Raw genomic sequence first — 12,823 nt, 5'->3', positions numbered from 1 at the left:
AAACCGGAAAAGTGTAGTGCCCTAAGGGTTTAAGGGAAGAGTACTCAACCCCATCTCGGTGGTATATAGAAGATTATATATTTCGTGTAGAAGTAGGCCACTCAATATTCATCTGTTTCCCCTACCATTTCTCTGATTTCGCTGGTAAACACTTCTCTCGAAAGGAACAACTATTTCCTTCTGGTGAAGGACCAATGCCGTTATGCAAATTCGCTTTTCAAATGGTTCTTTGCTTCCGATAAGCTCGAAGTAACCCCCATCGCGCTGTCAACTGACGTTGTTTACTTCTTCGAGGGTTCCATGCCCTCGAATAAACTTGAAAAGATGGAGGGGCGATAGAAAGAAATGGTTCGCAGTTTCTTTACATACCCGCCGTGTTTTTCAAAAAATTGTGCCATTCGTGGCAAGAGATAGTAGCGGCACGTCATACGTGGTTTCATTTTTTTCGACGTGAAAATAGATCGTAGAAATGTAGTTAAAAATATTTTTAAAGTCTATTTTATTTTTAGAGATAAATACTTGGAAATTTATTTGTTATGTTTAATTTGGAAGGGTTAGTAGCGAAAGTAATGGCGTTCAGTTTGCAAGACGTTGGTACTTCGATTATGTTAGCGTTATTATTTTTCGCTTTGCGAATTTCGCGTAAAATTCTCGACTTTTCCACTGCCATATTCGGATATTTATATTACGGTATAGAAGCTAAGAGGATTCCATCCATAAAAGATGCTGTTCTTACAAAATCAGCCGGCGAATTAGCCGAAATGATACGCAATCGAAAAGTAAGTAATTACAAGTATTATCTACTAAACAATTAAGACTAGAGTAGCGTAATTAAGACCCTCTTCCTGTAATAATCATTAAATACCCCAGTCTTCACGTTACGTTATTTATGGACAGTCCCCTAAGTACGTTGAAATCGTGGATTGAACACGGTGGCATTTTTTACTTCCCGCTGATATCGTTGACATAAAACTATTTGGCAGACCATTACGGCTGGCTGGCTGGTTTTCGCGTGCGAACAGAAACGTATATGTTAAACCTTTTTTTACAGATCGCGTCGGAAGAAGTAGTTAGGATTTACATAGATAGAATCAGATCAGTTAATGCCCTAATCAACGCTGTTAACGAAAATCATTTCGTGGATGCGTTAACACTGGCCGCTGAAGCCGATAACTACATCGAAACTTCGGGTGAACCTCCGGAAACAATTGGCAAGACGAAACCATTACTGGGAGTACCAGTCTCAATTAAGAACTCTTTGTCAGTGAAAGGTAATAATTACTTTAAAATAACGTAGTGGTGAGGGAATTGAACGGGTGATTTTGGGTTACAGGTTGGGTTTGGGACACCGGTTGCGAGGCCCGCAGAAATAAGAAAGGCACTGAAACATCACCGTCCGTTCAATTGTTGATTGATGCGGGCGCAATTCCAATTGTGCTGACCAATGTTCCTGAGCTCTGTATGTGGTTGGACTCGTACAATACTATTCATGGGACCACCTACAACCCTTACGACTTGAGTAGGGTACCTGGTGGTAGCAGTGGTAAGTCTTATTGACGCCTGAACAGACGTTGGTTTGTTTGTTGATATAAGCTTTTGTTCCAAAAAATGACTAAAGGTGGAGAAGCGGCACTCATAGCTGCGGCGGGTTCGGTGTTAGGCCTTGGTAATGATATCGGTGGTAGTTTAAGGTTACCGGCATTCTTTTGTGGCATTTATAGCCACAAACCCACAACGGGTAAGCTTTGCGACGTTTACCATGAGGAATACCGGTCTGAAATTTCTGATTTGACCTATAGGATTGGTTTCTACTGAACTGATGCATCCTGCACCTGGTGTAGAAACTGGGGCGTACGCCGCGGCCGGTCCACTTTGTCGATACGTATCTGATCTCAGTCTTTCAATGAAAATACTAACTGGAAAGAAGGCCGCGTCGCTGAACTTCGACAAGGAGGTACTTTGATTCACCAAACGCGCTATTACTAACCTAAATACCTATGTCCTTTCAGGTGGAATTCAGCAATGTTAAATTCTATTATGTGACTGAAATTGATTACCCGCTTGCCAGTAGCGTTCAACCCGAAATCAAGAGGGCAACTGAAAGGGTAAAGTCTCGCGTTGGGGTTTAGTTTTCGAGTCCCAGACCCTAAAACTAATCTTCTTTGGTAGGCTGCGTTTCATTTTAAGAACAAGTACTGTTCGTCAGTCGAACGCCTGAACCTACCAGTCCTTAGCACGGCCTTCATTACTTGGATGACCGCTATGCGTAGCGGCGACAATCCAACCTTCGCTGAACTGATGACGGACTTTAATGGTGACGCAAATCCGTATAGAGAACTGACGCTTTGGTTGTTAAGGCAACCCCGACATACATTACCCATAATTCTTTTGTCTCTGTTGGAGAGAACAACTCCGCCTAAAGACTCGCCGCGTTACAAAGACTTCCTGCGAAACTTGGATACCATGAAGGACATATTCCAAGAATTATTCGAACGGGGTAACGAAAATGTGGTACTCCTCATGCCACCTTATCCGGAAGTCGCCCCATTTCACAACGAAACCATCTCGAAGTCGATTAACTGCGGTTATTGTTTCCCATTTAACCTAACCGGATATCCGGTCACTACTTGTCCAGCTGGTAGGGGCAAGGATAATCTACCCATTGGAGTACAGATTGCCAGCGGACCTAATAGGGATTTCTTAACCCTGAGGGTCGCTGAAGAGTTGGATGGAGTTTTCGGTGGTTGGAGTGCACCTTAAAGGTATTGGAAATGATACCCCAAATTTCTACGTTCGTTCATTTATTCAATGCAAGTTTTAAATAAATAATTTAAATGTTTATGATAGTTTTTATTTCATTTGTAAATTTACATCAATCTGGTACAGTATAAAAAGTGTTTTTAGTTTTCCGCAGGTCGTGCTCGTAAGTTAGAACGTAAGTTTATAAGTCACTTCCTATACTTCGTAATGCTAGGGACTTACAGCTCGATCTAGTTCGAAAACTGAATACACTAGGTTAATTTTGCAGTTCATCTTCCTATTTAGTCTGCATTACCTTTTGACAGCTCCCCACTCACCAGGCGTCGCTTTACCTCGAATCTCTAACCTACGTCATTTCATGACACGCTCCAGTTTGTAACCAGTGACAAACTTATGGAACGTCATCTTATGAACTTATGGTTAGAAGGATCCTCGCACTACTGGCTTGCTCTTCTGTAAATATCCCCTAGTGTGTTTAAAGGGCTTGCTTATATTATTTTTTCGTTCTTGCCGAGATGAGTGTGGCGCCGCCACTGTATCTTTTGATCTTGCCAGCCAAAAAATTGTAACCGAGAAGTTAAGAAAGTACCAAGTCGGCTTTTTCGTTAGGGCGAGCGAGCGGCCGATAAATTTTTTAGTTTTTTGTCTTTGAGATAATAAAAAGCTTTTAAGAAACTGCAAATGATAAAAAAAATAACGTGGCAGCTAGCGATAGTTCGATTTCGCGTTGTTGTACGGGTGTGACGAATATCAATTGGATATAATTAATTGTGTTTCAAAGGCGACCTTCTTAAGGATTTCCTAAACAGGTTAGTTGTATTTCTTGCTAAGTGGTTATTACAATTTATTAAATTAAGCTTAGTATATACTTTGCGTGCAATTGAATCACTCTCAGTAACCTTTTGAAGTGACTAATAGCAGTACTTTGGTTTAAGAGCAGTTTGCTAAGGTTTTATCAAAAAAATTATTTCAATATGTCAGTAAATATTTCGTTTCCACGTTGAGTAATATGATTATATTTGAGTTTAATTTGGAAATATGAATTTAGATACGGTTTCTACGATAAAGAATTTTAATCTCGGCTTTAGAATAGTTTTATTTAATTTAATCAACGTTATTTAATGCAAAAATACCTTTATTTGGTCTCAAGGTACAATTGTAGATGAAAAAAATACACGTCTAAATTTAGGCAAGCATATACGTCGACGTTTCACTTATGTTTTCTTTATTATTTGAAGTTGAAGTATGGGCAAAATTCAAATAAATATTGTAGGTAGTGAAGACATTTATCATAGCAACAATAACGTGTAAATAAATAGCCTAAAGTATCGGTAGTCGTAGCTGGAAAGTTTCTAGGAAAGTGACGTGACGTCAAAGACCCTGTCCTTTATATGTCTCGATGACTGTCTTGATTGGAAGACAAAAACAACGAGGTTTAAAACTTTCGCGAAGCTTAAACTTCCTTCGTCTCTCTCTCACTCACTGCACTGGCAAACTAAACTTATATATTCTGAAAGATCTAATTTTAGCTTCCCAAAACAAAGTTCCCCCATCGTATGCGGGTATAAATGTCTTTTTTACTCGTCTACGAGACCAAAGATAAACTCGATAAACACAATTTTATCTCGTTCATTTCAAACTATAACGGTACATACCGGAATAAACTAAATATTTGTAAAGAGTTGATGTTTTACTACAATCTGGAGAATGACTTCTGTGTATGACCCCCAAAGGGCGCCTTAACACTCCTAAAATTAGGTTTAAAGTAGTATCGACTCATTTAAGCCGAGTTCACAGGCAAATAATTTTTGCAATGGTGCAAAAGCACCTTGTTGCCTTAAGACGGTAGAACAAAGGACTGGTAAGCCTGTAATGTCTTTGGAATAAACATACCACCGGATGTTCGGCCTTAACCCTGTACCAAGCGACCGATACTGTCTGCAACACCTTCTTTTGACAAAGGTATATTATCTTTGTAAAACTTGCAAATATAGCAATAGTTGACCACAACAATGGTACAACTTTACTTGCCCAATTTCAAACTCTCTAGTTCACCTAATTACCCCAATCTTCCCCCACGCACGATAGCATAAACCCAAGGTATCCTTAGAAATACTTCCGTTACCCATTATCCGTACCTGAACCTATAAATCCTTGGTTTTACCTAAATTAAAAGGCGGGGGTGGGAGTTTCCCAAGTATTTTTTAATAAAGCGCGAAACGCATTCGTTCTTTTCGGTCTATCGCAGCTGCGTAACCATTATCTTCCCAAGTATTTTCTCAACGCTGATTATAATAACGCGTTGAAATCGGTAAATAAAAGTTACCAGACGGCTTTTGTCGTCACGCTGAGCGAATCTTTGGCTAAAAATCCACGTTTTTGACCCTCACGGAAACTTATACTGAAAAAATAGTTTTTTCAATATTATCGCGGCGAAGACCAGACAACGGTTGGAAATGAGTAACTAACCGGTATCTGTTTCAGTGGTCTGATAAGATTTAAACACCGCGTTGTAAATCTAATTTCTCTTATCATCAATTACAATGACTCTTAAGCGCGTATTTGTACAGCTTCGCGAGAAATAGGCCGGTAAAGGTTGGCTTCGAATTAAAATACGAGTCGGCGGGCGTACGGTTGAAACGTTCCCGGAAATTAACTGCGAAATTAAGTACAAGGTTGTTTTTAGAGTTGTTGTTTATTACTCGGTTACGTTGCAAAGGCTTCGAACAGTAACTTCTCGTCAATTTAAAGTTTCAACTCGATTAGTTAACGATCAAATTTGATTTAATACTAAGTTGGAACTGAAAGCTTCGGACGTTTCTCGCGAAGCCTTAATAGTACGTAAATAAGTTTCGTCTATCAGAGTTAAGAATACGTTAGAAATATTGTCTCCCTTCGCGGTTTTGGAAAAGTACATTTATAACAAAATTAGGCCTAGGAAGTGATTTAAAAAAATAAGTATTAGGCTTAGAAATCGCGCGTGCTAAACCGGAAGTAAATACGCGCGCGTGCGAAATTTGACGTGAAATCTCGCGCGTTTTTAAGAACATCAGCTGATCTTTAAAAAAACGTCTTCAACCAAAAGATGGCGTACTCTTTTTGATAAAATGAAAAGAAAATATTGGCGCTAATTGAATTTAAATGGCTTTAGCCGTCGCTTTACGCATTTCCAGAAGAAAGTGTAAGTAATTATCGAAACTTTAAGGGGTTACGCAATCGTGTTTCGTAAACTTTAATGACAAGTTAGATATTTACAACAACTACTCTTTCAAGTTTTACCCTTTTTTTTTAAAAAAAAAGTCGTAATTTCGCTTTCGGCAAAGGTATTAAAATTATTAAACTTAAGAGCCTAGATGTCGTTTAGAGAAATGCTTAATTTTGGTTCTATAAAAGCGTGTAGCTTTTACGAGTACTATGGTCACGCTTCGCTATAAAAGAAGTCCAACCTCCCGTGTCACTAAGTACCGAACCTACAATTGTACGCTATTTCATTCAAAGTTATGCCAAGATATATCGTTCGTAGTGTGTGTAACGACTGTAACGTAATTTTAATGGACCTTCGTGAGTTATTTTGGCACGGGGCCAAGCCAAAATTTCTTCTTCGCTATATACCCCATTGTTTAAAAGCGTTGAAACAAATTCACCCCACGGAGGGAGCCTTGAATTTGCATATACCACGGAACCAATCTAACTATTGTCTGTATTTTTAAGGTGCACAATAGCTTGTGGGTGTATACTTTAAGCTTATTTATGACGCTCTCGAAGTAATTTGTTTTATTACGACGCGAAAGGTGGGTAAATATTAAGTTTAAATTGTCAAAGGGGTAAGCTAAATACTATTATTATACAGAGTGATATGTCCAACTAATGTGCCAGGTTTTTCTCTCTATATTTATCGTAAAATTATCCTCCACAATCTTAAAACACTTTGTTGAGCTTCGCTAAATAATAATTCTAGGCCTTTATTTCAAATAGGAAAATCTCGTGAAATTATGGGGAAATCTCGTGAAATTATGGGGAAATCTCGTGAAATTATGGGGAAATCTCGTGAAATTATTGGGAAGTCTCTTGAAAATCAAACACACGTATAAGCCTCATTAGTTGTCAACATCATTTGACACTGGGTGCTTCATGTAGCTCAATGGAATGTCAATTATCGTATCTATGTGGAAAAATGAGTGGTGCCTCTACTTTGTTATCGCGACTACATAGTTATAGTTAGACGATATTCTAAGCTAGTATCTGCCACTCGCATGCCTATATATTCACTTAAAACCTTGCTACGACCCTGATTACTCCTTCTGGTTCAAGGACGCCAGTTCCGACTCTTTCCATACAGTAACATTGTGATTGGCCTTTTTGTGGTGTTTTCCAAGACGCTAAGAGGGGGGTGTTGTAAGCTCACCCACTTGTTTAGTGGGTGGTTGCGAATTGACTGAGTGACGGCTATTCTATTATTCCGAGAAGTTCATCTTCTATTAATGTTATAAGCGTCTTTTCAAAATAGGCTGAAGTAAAATTTAAGAGGGCGTATAGAAACTTTTATTATTAGGGTCTGATTCGCAAATTGCTTTAACAGTATTATAATAAATAAACAAGATGGCAGAAAACGAAAGGGACGTGTTCGTTTCTTAATTCTTTCAAACTGATCCCCCCATGGATGGATTAAATGTTAAATAAAGTTTTGAAATTATTGTTTGAACATGCCACTCACTCCGCAGCCTCCATCTTTTAAAATGGCGCCCGGTAACAAAAATGGGCTGTATTTAAGTCGTGAACGCCGGGTCTCTTTGCTGCTAGTTATGAATAATCTTACTTAATTAAATATTAAATAGGCTGTAAGGAATTTTCCGGAAAAAAATAATTGATTAAAATTATTCAGAGAAAACCGGAAATATTTGTGTCTACAGAAATTTCCATTTGTAATGATGTTTTGAGCCGGAGGCATCTTAATTTTTTGATAGCCCCGTCCATCTACATACATTAGTAAACACATTTTTATGCCAAAATATGTAATTGTGTTTTAAGTTCTAGAACGCTTTAAGAAAACGAAATGACTTTGTGGAATGCGTATAAAATTCCGCCAATGAAAGCGTAAGTTCATAAGATATGTTCCATACATAAGTGTGTCACTGGTTACAAACTGGAGCTTGTCCTGAAGTGAAGTACGTCATAGATTGAGGGTAAAGCGAAGACGCCTGGTGAGGCGCTGCTATCAAAACCACCGAATGTAGGCTAGTCAATTCTCGCTTGTCGTTCTCCCTCAAACTAGCTCGAGCTGCAACTTCTCTAGTGTTACGATGTGTAGGTAGTGTCAAACTTATGGAAGGAACATATCTTATAAACTTATGATGAAAGTAAGAATGAAGAAACTCGTGCTCTCGCATATTTATGTCACCTACTCCATTACTAGACGCTCGCTACACATATTGAGTTTCAGCAAATATTTTTCGCTGTTAATATAGGCCTAAATAGGGTTATTTTTCAGTATAGCCCAAAGAAAATTAAACCCAATTTAGTTTATTAAACATTATTCTATTTATTTTTGGAAGCGTCCAGCGCAATAAAGAAATCATACATATAACAGGAATTATTGCGTACTCTTTTTTTTTCTTCAAATTCATATTATCCTCTCTGGTTGTACTTTGAGGGAGGAACTAAACGAATGACGAATTTCTGAAAATTTCACGTCACTAGATTTTGCTTATAACTTATAATATATCGTTGCACGTGAGCTCGTGACCTCGTGTGCTACGTCACGTCCAATGAAACAGCGGTATGGAAGACGACAGAACTGTAACTGGTGAAGGGCAATAAGAAATTCTAACAGAAATGAACTCGGATGATCTGGAGGCATTCCAATTAGACGTATGAATTCCTGCCTACACAATATGAGGTCCTCGCTATACGGACGGGGTTCGACAATATCAGCAGCCGCTACATAAATCTCATAATTGACTCGACTGGGGTTTTCAATCGATTCCAATCACATTCGCGACGATAATTGAACGATTGCGAAGTGTTGGTTATTCACAAGCGACTTGTCAAAGACACGGTACGCGCTTTATGGGACGCCAGCGCTAACAGGTGTCTTCGTCAGAGTATCGCCCCCGCGTGTGGAAATTCCACAAAAAGACTTCGACCCAGCGTCTTGTTGCAACTTATACGATAAACCTGTTATCTGAGCCCCTAGGGGATGGAACTCGGATCTGCTGAGATCTGCTAAAATGAATTAGGGCCGAGTTTTAAAGTTTTCGGGTGCTAAGAGGATAAAAAGTCTCTAGCTATTGCCAAATTCGGAAGTTAGTACTACCCCGTGAATATTGACACCCTAAAGCTAATCGGTCCTAAACATTATCGGGGTTGTGAAAATTGAACAACTATAGAAGGTTTAAAACAGTTGTGATTCGTGAAAAACCATGGATTTATAAGTTTTAAACGCGGTTTATAATGGAGGAAGCCTTTAAGAAAATGTCTTACATGGTTTCGTATTTAAAACCAATTGGATTAACGGAAGTTACGCGGTTAAACGCGATTAACGGTGAGTTAATTTAAACTTCACGAGGGTAGTTCCGCCCGATTGATGAATGGCAGAATGGCTGTAATTTGTAGAATGAGTAGCTCTGATTATAACCATTGATAAGGTCGTCAATTTTCTTATCAACATTTTGGAAGCGTACTTGATGTACTGGCTTAATTCATTTGGCAATTGGAACAAGTAGGGGAATTCGGTATAGTTTAAGGAAAACCTCAATATTGGTCGGACCTCCTGGAAGGGTTACGTAATGAAATCATTCTTTGATGTTTTCCGCCAGAGAGCTACGCGATTAAAACTGTTAATACTTGTCAGTAATTGACACCAGCGACGATAGGTACTATTAGAGTAACTTCGCGTATTTTGCGGTGAGACTAAAAGCGACAAACAAATTTAATAACATTTCCGGCGTACAATGCATCCCCTACGGAGGGTTTACGACGGGTTTAGGGTGTAGAGGAGGTGGAGGATTAGTCTGGAGTCCGGACTCCGGAGTCAATGAAAATGATGCCGTGTTAGATATCGCCTCGCCCCGGGGATCGGTGCTGATGTTTTTTGTGTCGCTTTGCTGCATTTAACGGATTTTAAGTTTAGCCTAGTTTTGTATTCCGCTTTAATTGAATTTTAAGTTAATTAAGGAAATTATACGTATCAAAATATCATATCAAACATGAGTGCCTTGAATACGGAACACGTATCTAGCGTTCACCATGGCTTCGGTAAGCCTAGCAGCATCCATTGATAAACTGTTGTTGTGAAAATAAATAAATACGAATAGGCTTAGCTGGGGGGTCAATAAACTGTTAATTTAATCATCGTTAAACTAATTTACGATGTTTAGCCCTGGCGATTATTATAGCCAAGGGTTCAGGATTGAATTGGGAATAGTTTAACGCGATTTCAATTGGTTTAATCCAAATTAAATATATTATTTATCGAGAAATACGTTGTAATCATTTTTATTAATATATCGTAATTTTATTCTAACAAAACATTAATACGAATCTAATTAAATTAACTACATTTAATAGTAATTTATATTATTTTAAAATATATTTGCGTAGATGAACGCGAAGACATTCAAAAGAAAACCTTCACAAAATGGATAAACATCCAACTAGCGAAAGGTGATTTTCCTCTAGTGAAAGAGCTGTTTCAAGATTTAAAAGATGGCACTGTACTATTATCACTGTTAGAGACTCTCTGTGGTCAAGAATTGGTAAGTTTCGCTATTAATTACTTCATCTACCACTATTCTCGCTGTCCAAATGAACTTTAATTACATTCTACCACACCTAAATGTTTTCGTACAGAAACGAGAAAAGGGGAGGTTAAGAGTTCACCATTTAAATAATGTTGCTAGAGCTCTTACGGTGCTAGAAGAAAATAACGTTAAATTGGTTAATATAAGTACAAATGACATTGTCGACGGCAACCCAAAGTTAACGTTAGGATTAGTTTGGAGTATCATACTTCATTGGCAAGTTCAAGGCGTTCTTAAAAGCGTTAGCAATGAAATTCCCCAACAAACAAATTTGGAGAAAACTTTACTAGCTTGGTGTCGCGACGTGTCCAAGGGTTACGTTGGAATTGATATTCGAAATTTCACCACAAGTTGGTCGGATGGTCTAGCGTTTAACGCCTTAATTCATAAATTTCGGTACGTTTCAAATGACCGTTCGCTTTTAAAGAATGAAAAACCATCAAACGCGGCTTTGTTTTCGAATTTTATTTTTGCAGTCCCCATTTATTTGAATACGGAGCTTTGTTAGCCCAAGACCCTCACACTCGTCTGGAACACGCTTTTCAAATAGCACATCGCTACCTTGGCATTGAACGTTTACTCGATCCCGAAGGTTCATTTTTGTTTCGCTCACTTTAAATTTTTGCTGAAGTGTTAAACTGATATTGTTAGTTTACATTGAAACACGATGAATTGATTTTTTCAGATGTCAACTCACCGCGCCCTGATAAAAAGTCAATTGTTATGTATGTTATGTGTTTTTTCCAAGCTCTACCTCATCAAAGTGTTCCTTTGAGAAGATTGGAATCTGTCGAGCTCTCTGATAACGTAAGCATGATTTTAGTGTGAATTCCAACGATAAGTTGTACAAACTCCCCGGCCATCGTCATTGCTTTCCTTAATTCCTCCCGTGGCCATGAGGTGTCGCCACATTCGTGAAAAGCATTTCTTAGGTCTCGTTATGTTCGATTTGATTCAGGATTCACCCGAAAGGGTAGCTAGAGTCCGAGAGACGTCGACAACGACAACAACCATGATGAGTTCTTATAAAGGCCAATCGAGCGAATCTTCCTCATTGGCGTCCTACCAATCTAATATGGAGGACGTCTTAATGTGGCTTCTAGAAGCCGAGGAACATTTGAATCAAGAAGGGGCCGTTCGTGGATCCCTGGATGACGTTAAAGAACTGTTTCGAGTCCACGAACAATTCATGCTCGACTTAAACCATCATCAGGCAGATGTCGGACAGGTACTCCAGGATGGACACAGGTTAATCAACTCTTCTAACATCTCGAATGACGAGTTAGAGGAAGTTCAAATTCAAGTTGAGCTACTTAACGGAAGGTGGGAGGAATTGAGGGTCAAAGCCATTGAACGACAAAATAAGTAAGTGCCATCTAACCAAGTCGCGTTACTTATGGCGTCCCCAAGCCGGTTCAACTGGACGTCGATGTTGGTCTTTTCAGGTTACACAGTGTCCTAATGCAGCTACAGCACGAACAAGTGGACAGGTTACGCCAATGGTTAACCACGATGGAAGATCGGATATCGCGAATTGGTGTCATTGGGCCTAATCTGGCCGCTGCTAAGCAGCAAGCCGAGCAGCACAAAGTTAGTCCTAACCCCTGGCCTCTAATATTGTGCGTGATTTAGTTGTGCCGTGCAGCTGCTCTTGGGATGTCTAATAGCACTTTTAGTTTGAGTGACTTGACTCGTTGTGTTTATTAGGAATTATAAAGTGCATTATTTTTGGTTAATTAGTGTAAAAAGAAATGTATTAAAAACCAGGGGGTTGTTTTTATTATTTTGGTAACTTCGTCACGTAGAGATTTTATTTTTATACAGATTTTTTAGACTTATTTTTGCACATATTTCATATATCCGGGCTTTAGTATTGCGCTTTAAATCACGCTTTACGCTTTGAATTAACACTCAAATAATAAAGTGGGACTATGGGACTCTGCTGACTTGAAAGGGACGCGCGAAAGGTTGGTTGAAAATGAAACCAGTTAGCGCCCGCATGTGCGACCATCCCTTTTAAAATTCCCTATTTTATGATTGGTTGGATTTGAACTCGCCGTTTATTTATTTTTAAACTTAAGCCTACGTTTCTGTTTCGTTTAATCGCTCAGAAACTTCAAGCTGATATTGAAAGTCAACAAGAAATCGTCAACTCTTTATCCAATATGGTTGTCGTAGTTGACGAATCCGGAAATGATAACTGTACGTAGTGTTCCAAATTGCGTCGCGTTCCTTTTAGATTTTTGAGAACTTTCGCGATAATA

At 38.8% G+C, this 12,823-nt stretch overlaps 2 protein-coding genes and 1 long non-coding RNA gene across 7 annotated transcripts in view; 2 read left to right on the top strand and 1 right to left on the bottom strand.

The window, feature by feature from the left end:
• The first annotated feature begins 111 nt into the window (after positions 1–111).
• On the top strand, positions 112–2,839 carry LOC149705156 (fatty-acid amide hydrolase 2-B-like). The gene is made up of 7 exons (XM_089865356.1): positions 112–779; positions 1,052–1,271; positions 1,334–1,543; positions 1,619–1,738; positions 1,800–1,954; positions 2,010–2,105; positions 2,170–2,839. The coding sequence occupies exons 1-7, from the start codon at positions 537–539 to the stop codon at positions 2,758–2,760; spliced, it is 1,635 nt and encodes a 544-aa protein (XP_089721482.1). The 5' UTR covers positions 112–536; the 3' UTR covers positions 2,761–2,839.
• Positions 2,836–3,743, bottom strand: LOC149705155 (uncharacterized). The gene is made up of 2 exons (XR_016381551.1): positions 3,056–3,743; positions 2,836–3,002 (listed from the first exon to the last, which is right to left on the bottom strand). It is a non-coding gene; the product is annotated as an uncharacterized LOC149705155 (long non-coding RNA).
• A 5,198-nt stretch (positions 3,744–8,941) lies between these two features.
• The window catches only part of LOC149705152 (dystrophin-like), a 42,237-nt gene continuing 38,355 nt past the window's right edge, over positions 8,942–12,823 (top strand). For 2 of the 5 annotated variants that reach the window (XM_089865332.1, XM_089865329.1), the window contains exons 1-8: positions 8,942–9,301; positions 10,360–10,514; positions 10,609–10,955; positions 11,036–11,151; positions 11,245–11,366; positions 11,518–11,924; positions 12,005–12,149; positions 12,671–12,761. In XM_089865332.1, the coding sequence (XP_089721458.1) occupies positions 9,211–9,301; positions 10,360–10,514; positions 10,609–10,955; positions 11,036–11,151; positions 11,245–11,366; positions 11,518–11,924; positions 12,005–12,149; positions 12,671–12,761 (1,474 nt within the window). In that variant the 5' untranslated portion in view covers positions 8,942–9,210. Of the gene's footprint in view, positions 9,302–9,518; positions 10,015–10,359; positions 10,515–10,608; positions 10,956–11,035; positions 11,152–11,244; positions 11,367–11,517; positions 11,925–12,004; positions 12,150–12,190; positions 12,527–12,670; positions 12,762–12,823 lie in introns of those variants that run through there. The other 3 variants (XM_089865330.1, XM_089865331.1, XM_089865333.1) reach the window with 3 other exon arrangements.

The sequence above is a fragment of the Phalangium opilio genome, unplaced genomic scaffold (assembly GCF_054372755.1).
Source record: "Phalangium opilio isolate 3A_F unplaced genomic scaffold, DU_Popi_V2 ptg000014l_1, whole genome shotgun sequence".
Classification (NCBI taxonomy): Eukaryota; Metazoa; Arthropoda; class Arachnida; order Opiliones; family Phalangiidae; genus Phalangium; species Phalangium opilio.
Note: the sequence above shows the minus strand (reverse complement) of the source record. Positions and strands in the feature narration are given on the sequence as shown.